Source organism: Perognathus longimembris, chromosome 6 (assembly GCF_023159225.1).
Source record: "Perognathus longimembris pacificus isolate PPM17 chromosome 6, ASM2315922v1, whole genome shotgun sequence".
Taxonomy (NCBI): Eukaryota; Metazoa; Chordata; class Mammalia; order Rodentia; family Heteromyidae; genus Perognathus; species Perognathus longimembris.
This window is the reverse complement of record NC_063166.1, coordinates 14,993,074-15,008,230: the sequence shown is the minus strand read 5'-3', so window position 1 is coordinate 15,008,230 and position 15,157 is coordinate 14,993,074. Positions and strand designations below refer to the sequence as shown.

The following is a 15,157-nucleotide window of genomic DNA, read 5'->3' as shown; positions in this document are numbered from 1 at the left end:
ACAAGACCCCATCCAAAAAAAAAGGAGTCATGGCCTCTCTTCCCCAAAATCCAGCCCAACCTCAAAGAGATCTAGTCAGGTGACCAGCACCCACCACAGAGCACTTGACCCATGTACTGTTCTGGATAGGGCTAAGAACCTGTAGGAGATGGCTCTTGAACAAGTTTTAAAAAACACAGAAGGAAGGTGCTGGTGTCTCATGCCTGTGATCCTAGCTACTCAGGAGGCTGAGATCTGAGGATCACAGTACGAAGCCAGCCAGGGCAGGAAAGTCTGTGAGACTCTTAGCTCCAATTAACCACCAGAAAACTGGAATGGAGCTGTGGCTCAAAGTATGAGAGAGCTAGCTTTGAGCAAAAGAGCTCAGAGCAACCAGGCTCAGAGTTCAAGCCTCAAGACTGACCAAAAAAAGAGGAGAAGGGGGGAGAGGAAGGAGGAGGAGGAAGACAAAGAAGAAAGTGGTGGGAAGGAAGGTGGATAGATGGGTCCCAGGCTCTGAGAAAGCCCTCCATGTTAACAGTGGTGAGAACTGAGGGACCAGGCACAAAGGAGTCAATGGAGGGAGGAAGTCAAGTCCCTAAGGGATTTCTCAGGATGAAGGAGTCCACCCGAAAGCCAACTCCTTACGGTCTTCACTCAGAGAAATACCAGAAACCTGGAGACAATGCACTAGATGCAAAGGCAGGGCAGAAATGGGTCCATCATAATCCATCTTCCAGAAAGTCTATGTTCTCCTAAAGCACGTCTGTCCCAAAGGAGCCCCCAGGAAACACACAGTACCTCTAGATCCCCATGGAAAATATCCTCCCATGCCAAACCCAAAAAGAATGACCATCTTTGGTGGGTGTGGGACATAGAGACTAGGAGCATGGTGCCAGATTTCATTTCCTACCAGCTTTAAATAAAGGCAGAGGAAATCATTTAGATGAATTTTTTAAATTATTTATTATTTAGACTATGATCCTGGAGTAAAAAAGTTCATAATAAATCATTTCACTATTCTCTATAAGTAGAAATTTGATTTGGTTCAGTAATAATTGAATGGCCTAGATGTAGCCCTGAGCTTAATATAGAAATTAGTAGAACAAAATTAGTAGAACAGGATCCTGAGCCTAAAACTTACTGTCTTAAGTGAAATAAGAAGGGTTTTATTTTTATCCAAAAGTATAAGGAAATGGTTACATTTCAAGCCAATTTTTAATGTGCCTCGATTTTTTATTTTCTGCCAGGAAGGGTGGAACATGTCTATAATCTTAGCACTGGGGAGACTGAGACAAAAAGATCTTATTTTATTGTGTGTGTACCAGTCCTGCAGCTTCAACTCAGGGTCTGGGCACTATCCTTGAGCTTTTGGGATCAAGACTCATGGTCTAACACTTTGATCCACAGTGCCACTTCCAGCTTTTTTTTTTTTTTGGTGATTTAATTGAAGATAAGAGTCTCATCGACTTTCCTGCCTGAGCTAGCTTTGAACTGGGATCCTCAGAATCTCAGCCTGCTAAGTAGCTAGGATTACAGATGTGAGCCACCAGTGCCTGATGAAAGATCTTGATTTGAGGCCAGTCTGGTCTAAACTATGAGTCGAGATTACATTGGTCTCAAACCTCAAGGTTTGTTTGTGTTGGGAATGGAGAAGAGGGTGTTTGTTTTTTCAGTAATATAAACAATCCTGTGACTTTGTCAACTATGTTGGAAACAAGGGCTGGGCACCACAGATGGTTCACATCTGTAATCCTAGCTTCTCAGGAAGCTAAGATCTGAGTGAGGATCATAGTTCAAAGCAAGCCTGGACAGAAAGCCGGTGAGACTCTGATCTACAATTAACCAGCAAAATTCTGGAAGAGGAGGTGTGGCTCAAGTGGTAGAACATTAGCCTTGAGGGGGAAAAAAAATCTAAGAGAAAGTGTGAGGCTCTGAGTTCAAACCCAGTAACCTCAGGAGGGAGGGAAGGAGGGAAAAAGGCTGCAGAATTGAAATTCTTCATGATACCCATACCAAATTTTACCCTATTTCATTCTTATTAATTTTGGTCAGAGCTAAAAGGAAATTAGACCACTCCATCCCCAGGGAAGTCAACCCTCCATGCAATACCTTGCCAGAAAGAGCAATCTGCTGTAGTCTGATGCCAGTCTACCATGATCTTCCCATCTTCCAGCCTCTTTGCATTAAAAGTCACAATCGGGGTGTCAGGGTTCATGCTAATCACAGCTTGCATCATCTTTTCCACTCGGGTTGTACTGGATCTTCACACCCAGAAATGCTCCCTTATCACTAAATTCCACCAGAAACAAGGGCATCTCCTCCCCACTGGGCTTTACCACCTTCAGGGTGAGGTGAACGCCAGTCTCCTTGTCAAAGCCCTGAGATGATGGACTTTTCTAAGACTGCAGGATCTGGGCTTCCAGCCAAAGAATCTGCTCCTGTACCGTAACCCTGTTCTTATTATGACCTTCACACTAACATCTGGACTGGCATCAAAGAGTGTTACTACTTCTCAGAATATACACCCACCTGGGCAAAGGAAGCCAAGACAATTTCCTAGAATGCCTGCCAGCCATGCTTTACCCCTTCTGCCACCACCTCCCCCACCGTCATCATCCCAACTCGCCCTCTGCCTCTGGTTCCCCAGCTCTTCTCCAATAATATGTCCCTCCCTCTCTTGGAAGTTCTTGTTTTTGGAATTCCCAAGTTATAACACAGACAAAACTATTAGTCATTTCTTTGGACCTATCCTCATCCATTTCAAATACAATTGAAAACTTTCCACCTTTCCCTCCCAGGTAAGTTGTGTCAAAAGCAAAGCCATTGACAAACCATCAAAAGATTCAGGCTAGATTCTGAAAATGATGATTAGAGTGAATTTCCACGACCTGGCAGCCATGAAGGATATTCCCATGTCCTCTAAGGCATCGTGGTTCATCCCTGCCCCTCATTACTTGACTACCAGAAACAAGTCTATCTCCTTATTTCTAGCTACTTATTTCTAGCTTCTTGGGAGGCAGAGATAGGAGAATCATGACTCAAGGCAAGCCTGGGTATAAAGCTCCTAAGACCCCATCTCAACAGAAAACAAAACAACAACAAAAAAAAGGTGTCTTCCTAGTGACTCACTTATGGGACTAACTACTCAGGAGGCTGAAATCTGAGGATCACGGTTGAAAGCCATCCCAGACAGAAAGCTCATGAGACACTTATCTCCAGTTTACTACCCCAAAAGCTGGAAGTGGAGCTGTGGCCCATGTAACAGAGCACTAGCCTTGAGCAAAAAGGACAGTGCCCAGACCCTGAGTTCAAGCCTCAGGACTGGCACCAAAAAAGGGGGGGGGGTGGATAAGTGTGTTAGTACACCCTTATTATTACTGCTATGGCAGGAAAGGCAAAGATAAGGATCATAATCTGAGCTACCCAGGGAAGAATACAAGACTTTATCTCAAAAACGAGTAAAGCAAAAAATGTTAGATGAGCCTGGCTCAAGTGTTAGACTGCTCCCCTCACAGGCCCAGGCTTTGAGTGCAAACCCTAGTATCGCTTCCAAAAGTAATATAAATCAAATGCCCTCTGTGAGTAGGCTAGGAGGAAAACCTGGTTAAGACACATAACTTCTGTGCTTTAATTTCCTTTTTTATTATCCCACTGTCTTATACGTTACATGGTAGAGTGATGCTGTGTACCTGCTGCTTTTAGGAGCATTCCCTTGATGACAGGCCTTCCCAAGAGCAGGGGCCCTAGGAGGGTCAGCCAGCATTGCTGTGGAGTGATGTGGTTATGTGCCGCCTGTTCACGCTGTTTGAACAGAATGCATGAAACCCACCTGGAGAAGGCAGCGTGTGGGAGAGACCGCAATGGAAGGGGTGGCATGTACCAACGTGTATTGTCCTCATGAGCTGATATGTCAAACTGAAACCACTTTAGGGAGCTACCTAAAGAGAATATAAAGCAAAATCACCAGCAGAAGATTCTCCTTGGGAATACATGCAGACTAGAAGGACAATTTGGACACATACAAAGAACAAAGAAGTTTCAAGTCTTTGGGGGAGGGGAAAAAAGTATGTAAGTTGTTTTGAAAGAAAGTTCATTACTACCATGGCATTATGTGGGTGATGATAATGGGGAAATTGATCTTAAAGTCACAGAAGCTTCCATAGTGTCCAGGACAGTTCTTGGAGCAGGCATTGGTGGCCGGAGTGTTTTCCCCATGTCATATGAATATGACAAGAAGCACTCTACTTTGCATATTTATTTTTACACTAGCATTAAAGAATACAAAATTGAAATAAAGCAACTCAACTCACAATAGTATAAAATATATAACAATAAATATAGTTTTTAAAAACCTGTGAGATGGTTAATCTGGAGTGTTAAAATGACAGTTGTTTAGACATTATCCAGGAAAATCACAATTTTAAGGCCCTACCCTGGGCTGCATAAGAAGATCTTGCTCTCTAAACATTTTTAAATATTTAATCAATGAAGATTTGAAGACATGTCACTAAAGATTTATAAGTGATTAAGCTCATGAAAAGATATTATTTTGGATATAGAGAATATGCCAACCCAACACAATGTTTAAAATTCCACTAGAGTGGCTATAAAGAAAACAGCTGATGGTAGAAGAGGCTGACAAGAATGTAGAATGCTAGGAAAGGCATTGCCAAGGATTTCTCCGAATTGCTAAAACAAAAAACAACAACAAAAAACCTTAGAGAACAATTTAGTAGAATTTCTTTAAAGTTCCAAATTTACTGCTGGGAGCCAGTGGTTCAAGCCTGTAATCCTAGCTACACAGAAGGCTAAGATCTGAAGCTGAAACCCAGCTCTAGCAGGAAAGTCCATGAGATTCTTATCTCCATTTCTACAATGAGACAGTAAAAAAAAAAAAAAAAAAAAAAAAGCCAGAAGTGGAGCTGTGACTCATTGGTAGAGCACAAGCCTTGAATCTAAAAGCTAAGACATAGCATCTGGGGTCTTAATTCAAGTATCAATCCCAACATGGGCATACACACACACACACACACACACACACACACACACACACACACACTGAGAAGCATATTTTAAAACTAGTGAAACACCCATAAACAGATGAATGGGTGAACAAATGATAATATTTACTCAAACAACAAAATAACCCTCCAATATTAAAAAAAAAAGAACTATGTCATTGCTACACAAAACAACACAAATTCATCTCAGAAATTTGTAGTACATAGCATAAGAAATCAAATGCAGGAGTACTTGTGTACTGGAACAATCTTTACATCGTGTAAGAACAGTAAAACAACCTAAAGTGACAGAAATCAAGTCAGTACCTCCATAGAACAAACATGGAGAGAATCATAGATTGCCATGGAGAACTTTCTGGATAAATGGGAAAGCTCTGGATTTTCACTAGACAGGTGAGGGCCTCACAGTATGCATTTGTCAAATTTCAATAAACTGTACATGAAAACATCTGGATTCATTATGCAATTTATATGTCTAGATACAAAAGGGAAAAGTAAAAGGGGATGGAATAAGCACCTTAGAGGCTTAGCAATAAATAACTGTGAACAGGAGACTCTGGGGAAGGAGATGAGGAGACAAAAGTGTCCTTGTATTCCCCAAGGTCACAGAGCAGCACAGGGTGACCTTTGTCCTTCCCTCTGGGAGCAACAGGCATGTTTCCTCAATCCTCCCATCCTTTCTTAAGCACTCTTAGGGGCAGCATTAATTGTCTGTGGGCCATGGGCTCCTAATCCAGACAAAACTGATGAGCTGTTTCTCCCCATAGAATGGGTATCCTGGGATTCCTTCCTCCATCATTTCATCCTGTCTCCACTTCTGCCTTCAGTGCCATTAAACAAGAAGGCAACAAACTGGAGTGAGGGAAAGAGCTGGGTAGCGCAGCGCTGCCTCTGGGCAGAGTGACAAGGGATGTGGCTGGTGCCTGGCTTCTTCATCAGACCATCTGATTCACACCCCAGCCTTGATGCTCACTGACAAGACCAATCTATCTCTCTCCTGTGTGCTTTCATTTGTGTGATTTGAAAAGGATGCTCATAGGACCCAGCTCTTCAAGTTGGGATAAGAAGCAACAACACACATAAAATGCCCAAGGAAATATACCCTGCCTTACCTGAATGGTAACATCTCATCAATTTGCAAAAGTGAGAATTTCCTAATCATTTGGCTGGGTTTTCCTTGTGGGAATCAAGTGGAGGCTCAGGCTGAGTAGAAGCTCCTGGTCTTGGGGAAGCTGTGGCAACAAGCTGATGGGGGGATTCTGACATTATTCCAAGTAAGTTCCAAGTTTATTCTTCTACCACCACATGTCCTCAATAATGTTTTCAGTCAGCCAGTTGCTGGTGGCTCACACCTGTAATCCTGACTGCTCAGAAAGCTCAGATCTGAGGATCCTGAATAGAGCCAGTCCAGGCACAAAAATCAATGAGACTCTCTCTTGTCTTCAACTAACCATCAAAAGCCAGCAGGAGGGGCTGGGGATATGGCCTAGTGGCAAGAGTGCTTGCCTCCTATACATGAGGCCCTGGGTTCAATTCCCCAGCACCACATATACAGAAAATGGCCAGAAGGGGCGCTGTGGCTCAAGTGGCAGAGTGTTAGCCTTGAGCAAAAAGAAGCTAGGGACAGTGCTCAGGCCCTGAGCCCAGGTCCCAGGGCTGGCCAAAAAAAAAAAAAAAGCCAGAAGGAAAGCTATGGCTCAAGTGATAGAGCACCAGCCTCCAGTGAAAAAGCCAAGAGACAGTGCCCAGGCTCTCTGTTCAAGTGCCAGTATATCACAAAATTAATAATAAGAATAATATTAACAATAACAACTGTATAATAATGTTTGGACTCAAGGTCTGGTGCTGGCACTTACTGACTAGCTAATTTTCAGCAAGTTATTTACCATCTTCTATAAAGAAGGGATTTTATTAACTAGCTTGCAAGGTTGTTGTGAGAATCAGGTATTCCAAGAAATTACTTAGCATAGTGTCTGACATATTGGAGACTTTCAACAGATGTTAACTGTTAAACAAGAGGTGCTTACTATTATGAAAGTACAGAGCAAAATTTATGTCAGAACCTTGCAGCAGCTAGGACATGTCCAGCTTTCTGGTGATCAATAAAGGAATGAATATATGCATGTATGTATTAAACAAGAATAAGGAATATGCTCTGGGAATGTGGCTTAGTGGTAGAGTGATTGCCTAGCATGCATGAAGCTCTGGATTCAATTCCTCAGCACCACATAAACAGTAAAAGACCAGAAGTGGCACTGTAGGTCAAGTGGTAGAGTGCTAGCCTTGAACAAAAAGAAGCCAGGGACAGTGCTCAGACCCTGAGTTCAAGCCCTAGGAATGGAAAAAAAAACTAAGGAATTAGGAAAAGTGATCCTCACCTTTTGCTGGTATGAAAGAAATAGCCATAGTATTAAAGACAGAAAATAAGAGAACAAAGTCCAAGGAAGATACATAAAGTCAGACAAGTAGTCAAAAGAATAAGAATGTGGGAAATTCTATAATTTATGATGAAGAAAACATAATGGGAAATTGTGGAGACAGACAATAGATACAGCATCTGTGAAGTGTAAAAAGAAATGATTAACTTAAAATCATAAGATAGTATTTTATTTTTCAAAGGGAACAGTGCTATTATCAGGGAAGGTACCCAGAAAGCTTCTAGGGTAACAATTGTTTTCCTCTTAAATAGAGAGTTTCTGGAAAATAATGTGTTTATTAAAATAAACAATAGTCTATAGAACCCACACATGCTTTTTATTATCATCTTTTCTTTCAATAATCATTTTGAGAGAGAGAGAGAGAGAATGTGTATGTTTGTGCATGTGTGTGCTATTCCTAGGGTTGGAACTAGGGTCTAGGTGATATCTCTAAGATTTTCTTTGTTCAAGGCTAACATTCTACCACTTGAGCCACAGCCCCATTTCCACCCTTTTTTTGTGATTAATTGGTGATGAGAGTCTCACACAGTTGTCAGCCCTGCCTGTGAACTGTGATTCCCACATCTCAGCCTCCTGAGTAACTAGAATCACAGGTGTGAGCCACAGGTGCCCAACGTTGACAGTGCGTCCTCTAGGGGAGAAGTAATAATAAGGGGAGAAAGGTAGAAAAAGACAAAAAAAAAAAAAAAAAAGAGGGAGTCTGGACAAACAGGAAAATGGTCGATAACTTTTCACACAAGTCAAACATCCTGATGGGAAATTCCATGTGCATCTCATAAGCTCCCCAGGCATTCCTGCCAACAGAACCAACGTGCTTGCCACTTTGTCCTCTCAAGATTCCTAAGAGCTGTCTGTGCTCAAACAACTCTCAGTTCCTACCTCTCCTTGCCAAGATGGCTATCCACCCCACCCTACCTTGGAGCTCACCGTCTGTGTCCCAGCACTGTCTTACACAGCAACCGCTCCATGGCACCTCCTGCAGTTGCTCAACTCACCACCCAGATTCCTCCTTCGCTGCTCACTTTTCTCAGCCACATATCCTCTGTAGTGCATTTGCTCACAGTGCTGGGTGCGTCAGCCGGGTCCCTGCGTTCCCCAGTGTCTGCTGAGTACACAGAGGCCACACTCCCGTAGCCCCTGGCCTTCTCCTGCTGGGGCCAGAAGCCCTGAGCCTGTACCTGAAGGCTGCTTGTCTCAGGGGCTAGGGGAAGGCTACCAGAGACCACAGACCTTCCTGGGGTGGACTGGATCAACAGTTACAATCATATTTCAATCAATGGTGGGTTTGTATAGAGAAGTTTCCATAGAAATGTGATGTGAAATTACCTATGCTAGCCACTCTCCTGGGGCTTTGGGTATTCATAATTTCATATACAAAGAAAAGATGTCATGAAAAAAGTGGCGAATAGTAATAATTTATTAATGTAAGAGGGATACAAGAATTCTTTTGGTTACATTTGGCAATTTTCTGTAGTTTTCAGTCTTTATATTAAAATGTAAATACAATGAAGTAATACAATGAATAAGTAAATACGATGAAGGCAGTACTAAAAACATTCTACTTAAATATTTCAGTCCTAACTTGGTGTTTTTAATTACTGGTAGAATCTTATCATGAAGCAGAATTATTAAAATATTTTTTAATTTTAAGACCCAGAAAAAACAGTTGGCAGCATCATAGTACATATATACATATACATACATATTTTTGAGGTTAATATATAACATTGATGCATTTCCTTTATTGAGCCCTTACACTTGGTTTCTCATTTTTTAATGAAGAAGAGACAAAAGTACTTAATTGATATCCCTTGTGAATGAGGTGACTTCACACAATAGAAACATAAATCTCTTCCTTAACACATATAGTCTACCTCCAGTTGGTTCCCTTACAAAAAGAATAAAACAGATATAACAGGAAAAATAATAGGAAATCTACAGCCCAAAATAGAAAATGATACTATATAATTATGTTTGACAGCAAAAGCCAACCAAAAGCATGTATTTGCCAAATGTTCCTAGATGGACATAATGATATAGTAAGAACTATCACATGTTCAGAATGCTCAGGTTATTGGAGTGGTGAGGAGTTGTTAATAACCTAGTGTTTCATGTCAGTATTCTTTGCCCTCAAGCAGGAAGTTAGAGGCATCGGGGAGACTCCATCATGGCCCCACTGTCCTGCTTTCCTTGCTCTTTCTGCACAGTCTTGAGCAGGAAAGGCAGAGGAGGAGGAGCTGTGGGATGGCGCTGTGCCTGACAGAGCAGAGGCAGCAAAGAAACGTCCACCTGGCTGCACCTGTCAGTCCACCAAGGTGAACCTTGCATTGAGTCACAGTCCACCTGATCAGGACCTGGCCATGGTCAACCAAAGCTCTCCAGCGGGCTTCCTCCTTCTGGGCTTCTCAGAACACCCACGCCTAGAAAAGATTCTCTTCGTGGTTGTCCTGCTTTCCTACCTCCTGACTCTGATGGGCAACACCCTCATCATCCTGCTGTCCTCGCTGGACCTCAGGCTCCGCTCCCCCATGTACTTCTTCCTCTCCAACCTCTCCTTCCTGGACCTCTGCTTCACCACTAGTTTTGTCCCCCAGATGTTGATCAACCTCTGGGGTCCCAAGAAGACCATCAGCTTCCTGGGGTGCTCTGTCCAGCTCTTCATCTTCCTGTCCCTCGGGACCACAGAGTGCATCCTCCTGACGGTGATGGCCTTTGACCGCTATGTGGCTGTGTGCCAACCCCTCCACTATGCCACCATCGTCCACCCGCGCCTGTGCCGGCAGCTGGCGGCTGTGGCCTGGGTTATGGGTCTGGTCCAATCCCTAGTCCAGACACCACCCACCCTCCGCCTACCCTTCTGTCCCCACCATCAGATAGATGACTTTTTATGTGAAGTCCCTTCCCTAATTAGACTCTCTTGTGGGGACACCACCTTTAATGAGATTCAGTTGGCTGTGTCCAGTGTCATCTTTGTGGTTATACCTGTCAGTCTCATCCTTGTCTCTTATGGAGCCATTGCCCGGGCGGTCCTGAGAATTAACTCTGCTATAGCATGGAAAAAAGCTTTAAGGACCTGCTCCTCCCACCTCATGGTCGTTACTATCTTCTACAGCTCAGTCATTGCTGTCTACTTGCAGCCCAAAAATCCCTATGCCCAAGAGAGGGGCAAGTTCTTTGGTCTCTTCTATGCTGTGGGCACTCCGACACTTAACCCTCTCATCTACACCCTGAGGAACAAGGAGGTAAAGAGGGCATTCAGCAGATTGCTGGGGAAAGATGGAGAATCCAGAGAGAGCTAAAGGAGAATCACTTAATGGGCTTCTAATGAAAAAGGGTTCCATCATAATTTGTAAAACTGTTGAGTTCCCCAAGACACACCTGAGAATCATTAGAGTGGATCAGTGTGATGTGTGTGTGTGAGAGAGAGAGAGAGAGACAGAGACAGAGACAGAGACAGAGAGAGAGTAGGTATTATCCTAAAAACCTCTGTGATTCAAATGTTACCCTATCTATCATTTCTAAGTGTTGTCTCTCCCCTCCATCCTGTTTTTACTGCTACTGCCTCTATGAACTCCCTTTCTCTACCATGCCCATTTCTGGTGTCTCTCTCCAGCTGTCATGTCTGCAGGCATCTATTCCACATGCCATTGAAGATCCTGCACATATCTATGTGGGTCATGCTCATCTATGTGAGCAAGAGTTTAAGCCACAGCTAATCTGAGAGGTGGAAGCGTGCCTTTGTGCCCCTGGAATCTGAGAAGATGAGAACATGGTTAGGATCTTCCTCGAGGCCCTCTCTCATTCTCCTCCTCGCAGCCCCTGGGAGGATGCTGTCAGATCACCCTTCCTGGTTCTCATAGGGCATGAGGCTTTCTTCCCCATAACTTAGGAAACAGCTTCCTTATATACTGACTCTTAGCCGCAGTTTAGAATTGCTTCCCCATCGCTGGGTATTCCATAGCATTGTTTCAGTAGCGGGATCCCTTTTAGTTAAGTATCATTCCTTTTCATGTGTGGAACAAGGACTCAGGGAGCTGCATCTTTGTTTTGTTTTTCCTTTTAACTTGTGTAAATAATACACTGTCTGATTTCCTAGATGGTTAATTGCATCCTCACTGGCCAAATCAGCCTGGCTTTAGTCTTGCCTTGCTTTTCATCCATGTGTCTGGCTGTCCCTGGCATTACTCTGTCTTCAGTTTCTGGTTCCTACTGTTGTTGCCTTAGTCCACTTGTACTGCTATAACAAATTATCATAAACTTGGTAGCTTAAAAATAACAGGAACCACCAGGCGCCAGTGGATCACGACTATAATCCTAGCTACTAAGGAAACTGAGATCTGAAGATCGCAGTTCGAAGCCAGCCCAGGCAGAAAAGTCCCCAGGAGACTCTTATCTCCAATAAACCACTCAAAAACCACAAATGGTGCTTTAGCTGAAGTGGTAGAGTACTAGCCTTGATCACAAAGATGCTCAGGAACAGCACCCAGGACCTGAGTTCAAGCCCCACAACTGACAAGAAACATAAATAAATTTAAAAAAAACCTATAGAAACCTATTTCTATCAGTTCTAGAAGCTATGAAGTCCAAGATCAAGCCAAAAGAGCTAGTGCTCTCTCCTTCCCTCTCTTCTATCTGTCTACTCACACTCTCTCTCTCATCTCCCTTCTCAACTAGGGCTCATATGTGGCCCAAGCTACCCTAGCTCATATGATCCTCATGCCTCAGCCTCCCAAGTGCTTGAGATTACAGGAATGCCTTATCATGCCCACCCTATAGTCTCTGTTATAAAGGTACTAATGCCAGTCACAAGATCTGTTCCCTCAGAACCTAATCACCACTCCAAAGCCCCACCTCCAAACACCATCACCTTGAGGGTGAGCATCTCAACACAGGAAATCAGGGAACTGAAGCATTTGAACTATGATAGATCTTCTTTCCTTCTTTCTCAAGGTCCTTTGCACCAATTGCCCTTCCTTACAGTAACCCTCTTTTAGTTTCCCTTTCTCTTTCTATCTTCAAGTAACAGCCAAAGGAAAGAGAAATTTCATTAATCCAAAATTGAAATTAAGAAGAAATTTAGCGGGGCTGGGGATATGGCCTAGTGGCAAGAGAGCTTGCCTCCCATACATGAAGCCCTAGGTTCAATTCCCCAGCACCACGTATACAGAAAACGGCCAGAAGGGGCGCTGTGGCTCAAGTGGCAGAGTGCTAGCCTTGAGCAAAAAAAAGCCAGGGACAGTGCTCAGGCCCTGAGTCCAAGGCCCAGGATTGTCAAAAAAAAAAGAAACTTAGGACTGGGAATGGGGTTTAGTGGTAGAGTGCTTGCCTAGCATGAATGAAGCCCTGGGTTTGATTCCTCAGTACCACATACATAGAAAAAGCCAGAGGTGGTACTGTGGCTCAAGTGTTACAGTGCTAGTCTTGAGCAAAAGAAGCTCAGGGACAATGCCCAGGCCCTGAGTTCAAGCCCCGAGACTGTCGAAAAGGAAGATGGAGGGGGAGGAGGAGGGGGAGGAAAAGGAAGAGGAGAGGAGGAGGAGGAGGAGGAGGAGAAGAAGAAGAAGAAGAAGAAGAAGAAGAAGAAGAAGAAGAAGAAGAAGAAGAAGAAGAAGAAGAAGAAGAAACTTAATTCACATAGTATAAAATATGTAGTAATAAGTGAATATATAATAATAAGGACCTGTGAGATGCTTATTCTGAGGGGTCAAACTGTCAGATAGCTGTTCAGACAGTATCCAGGCAGATGACAAGTTTAAGGCCAGCTTAATCCGCATAACAAGATCTTGTTCTCAAAACATTAAAATGATTTTCCAAAATCAACACAGATTTTAAGACACCTCAACAAAGAAGATTTGTAAGTGATTAAACACATAAAACAACATTATTTTGGATACTGAGAATAGGCCATCCAATACAATGCTACAAATTGCACTAGAGTGACTATAAAGAAAACGGCTGATGGTGGAAGAGGCTGACAATAATTTGTATGTTAGGATGAGCATTAGCAAGAATTTCTCACAGTTGTTAAAAAAAAACATTTTAAAGAACAATGTAATAGGATTGTTTTAAAGGTTCAATTTTACTGCTGGAAGCCAGTGGTTCAAGCCTGTAATCTTAGCTACACAGAAGGCTAAGATCTGAAGGTGAAACCCAGCTCTAACAAGAAAATCCATGAGATTCTTATCTCCATTTCTACAATTAAACAGAAAAAAAGCCAGAAGTGGAGCTGTGACTCATTGGTAGAGCACAAGCCTTGAGTCTAAAAGCTAAGACACAGCATCTGGGGTCTTAATTCAAGTATCAATCCCAACATGGACACACACACAGACACACACAGACACACACAGACACACACACACACACACACACACACACACACACTGAGAAGCATATTTAAAAACCAGTAAAACACACACCCATAAACACATGGTTGGGTGAACAAATGATGATATTTACTCAAACACCAAAATCCTCCAATGTTTAAAAAAGAACTATGTCATTGCTACACAAAACAACACAAATTCATCTCAGAAATTTGTAGTACATAGCATAAGAAATCAAATGCAGGAGTACTTGTGTACTGGAACAATCTTTACATAGTGTTAGAATAGTAAAACAACCTAAAGTGACAGAAATCAAGTCAATGCCTCCATAGAACAAACATGGAGAGAATCATAGATTGCCATGGAGAACTTTCTGGAAAAATGGGAAAGCTCTGGATTTTCACTAGACAGGTGAGGACCTCAAAGCATGCATTTATCAAATTTCAATAAATTGTACATGAAAACATCTGGATTCATTATGCAATTTATATGTCTATATACAAAAGGGAAAAGTAAAAGGGGATGGAATAAGCACCTTAGAGGCTTAGCAATAAATAACTATGAACAGGAGACTCTGGGGAAGGAGATGAGGAGACAAAAGTGTCCTTGTATTCCCCAAGGTCACAGAGCAGCACAGGGTGACCTTTGTCCTTCCCTCTGGGAGCAACAGGCACGTTTCCTCAATCCTCCCATCCTTTCTTAAGCACTCTTAGGGGCAGCATTAATTGTCTGTGGGCCATGGGCTCCTAATCCAGACAAAGCTGATGAGCTGTTTCTCCCCATAGAATGGGTATCCTGGGATTCCTTCCTCCATCATTTCATCCTGTCTCCACTTCTGCCTTCAGTGCCATTAAACAAGAAGGCAACAAACTGGAGTGAGGGAAAGAGCTGGGTAGTGCAGCGCGGCCTCCGGGCAGAGTGACAAGGGATGTGGCTGGTGCCTGGCTTCTTCATCAGACCATCTGATTCACACCCCAGCCTTGATGCTCACCGACAAGACCAAGCTATCTCTCTCCTGTGTGCTTTCATTTGTGTGATTTGAAAAGGATGCTCATAGGACCCAGCTCTTCAAGTTGGGATAAGAAGCAACAACACACATAAAATGCCCAAGGAAATATACCCTGCCTTACCTGAGTGGTAACATCTCATCAATGCAAAAGTGAGAATTTCCTAATCATTTGGTTGGGTTTTCCTTGAGGGAAACAAGTGGAGGCTCAGGCTGAGTAGAAGCTCCTGGTCTTGGGGAAGCTGTGGCAACAAGCTGATGGGGGGATTCTGACATTATTCCAAGTAAGTTCCAAGTTTATTCTTCTACCACCACATGTCCTCAATAATGTTTTCAATCAGCCAGTCGCTGGTCGCTCACACCTGCAATCCTAACTGCTCAGAAAGC

At 43.1% G+C, this 15,157-nt stretch overlaps 2 protein-coding genes across 2 annotated transcripts; one reads left to right on the top strand and one right to left on the bottom strand.

Annotated features, from left to right (window-relative positions):
• Positions 1–2,072: 2,072 nt before the first annotated feature.
• On the bottom strand, positions 2,073–2,595 carry Ubd (ubiquitin D). The gene is given in 4 exon segments (XM_048349230.1): positions 2,073–2,110; positions 2,113–2,243; positions 2,245–2,456; positions 2,566–2,595. Coding segments are annotated over 4 exon segments (411 nt in total).
• A 7,206-nt stretch (positions 2,596–9,801) lies between these two features.
• LOC125352193 (olfactory receptor 2H1) lies at positions 9,802–10,740 on the top strand. The gene has a single exon (XM_048347323.1). The coding sequence runs from the start codon at positions 9,802–9,804 to the stop codon at positions 10,738–10,740; it is 939 nt and encodes a 312-aa protein (XP_048203280.1).
• Positions 10,741–15,157: the final 4,417 nt, after the last annotated feature.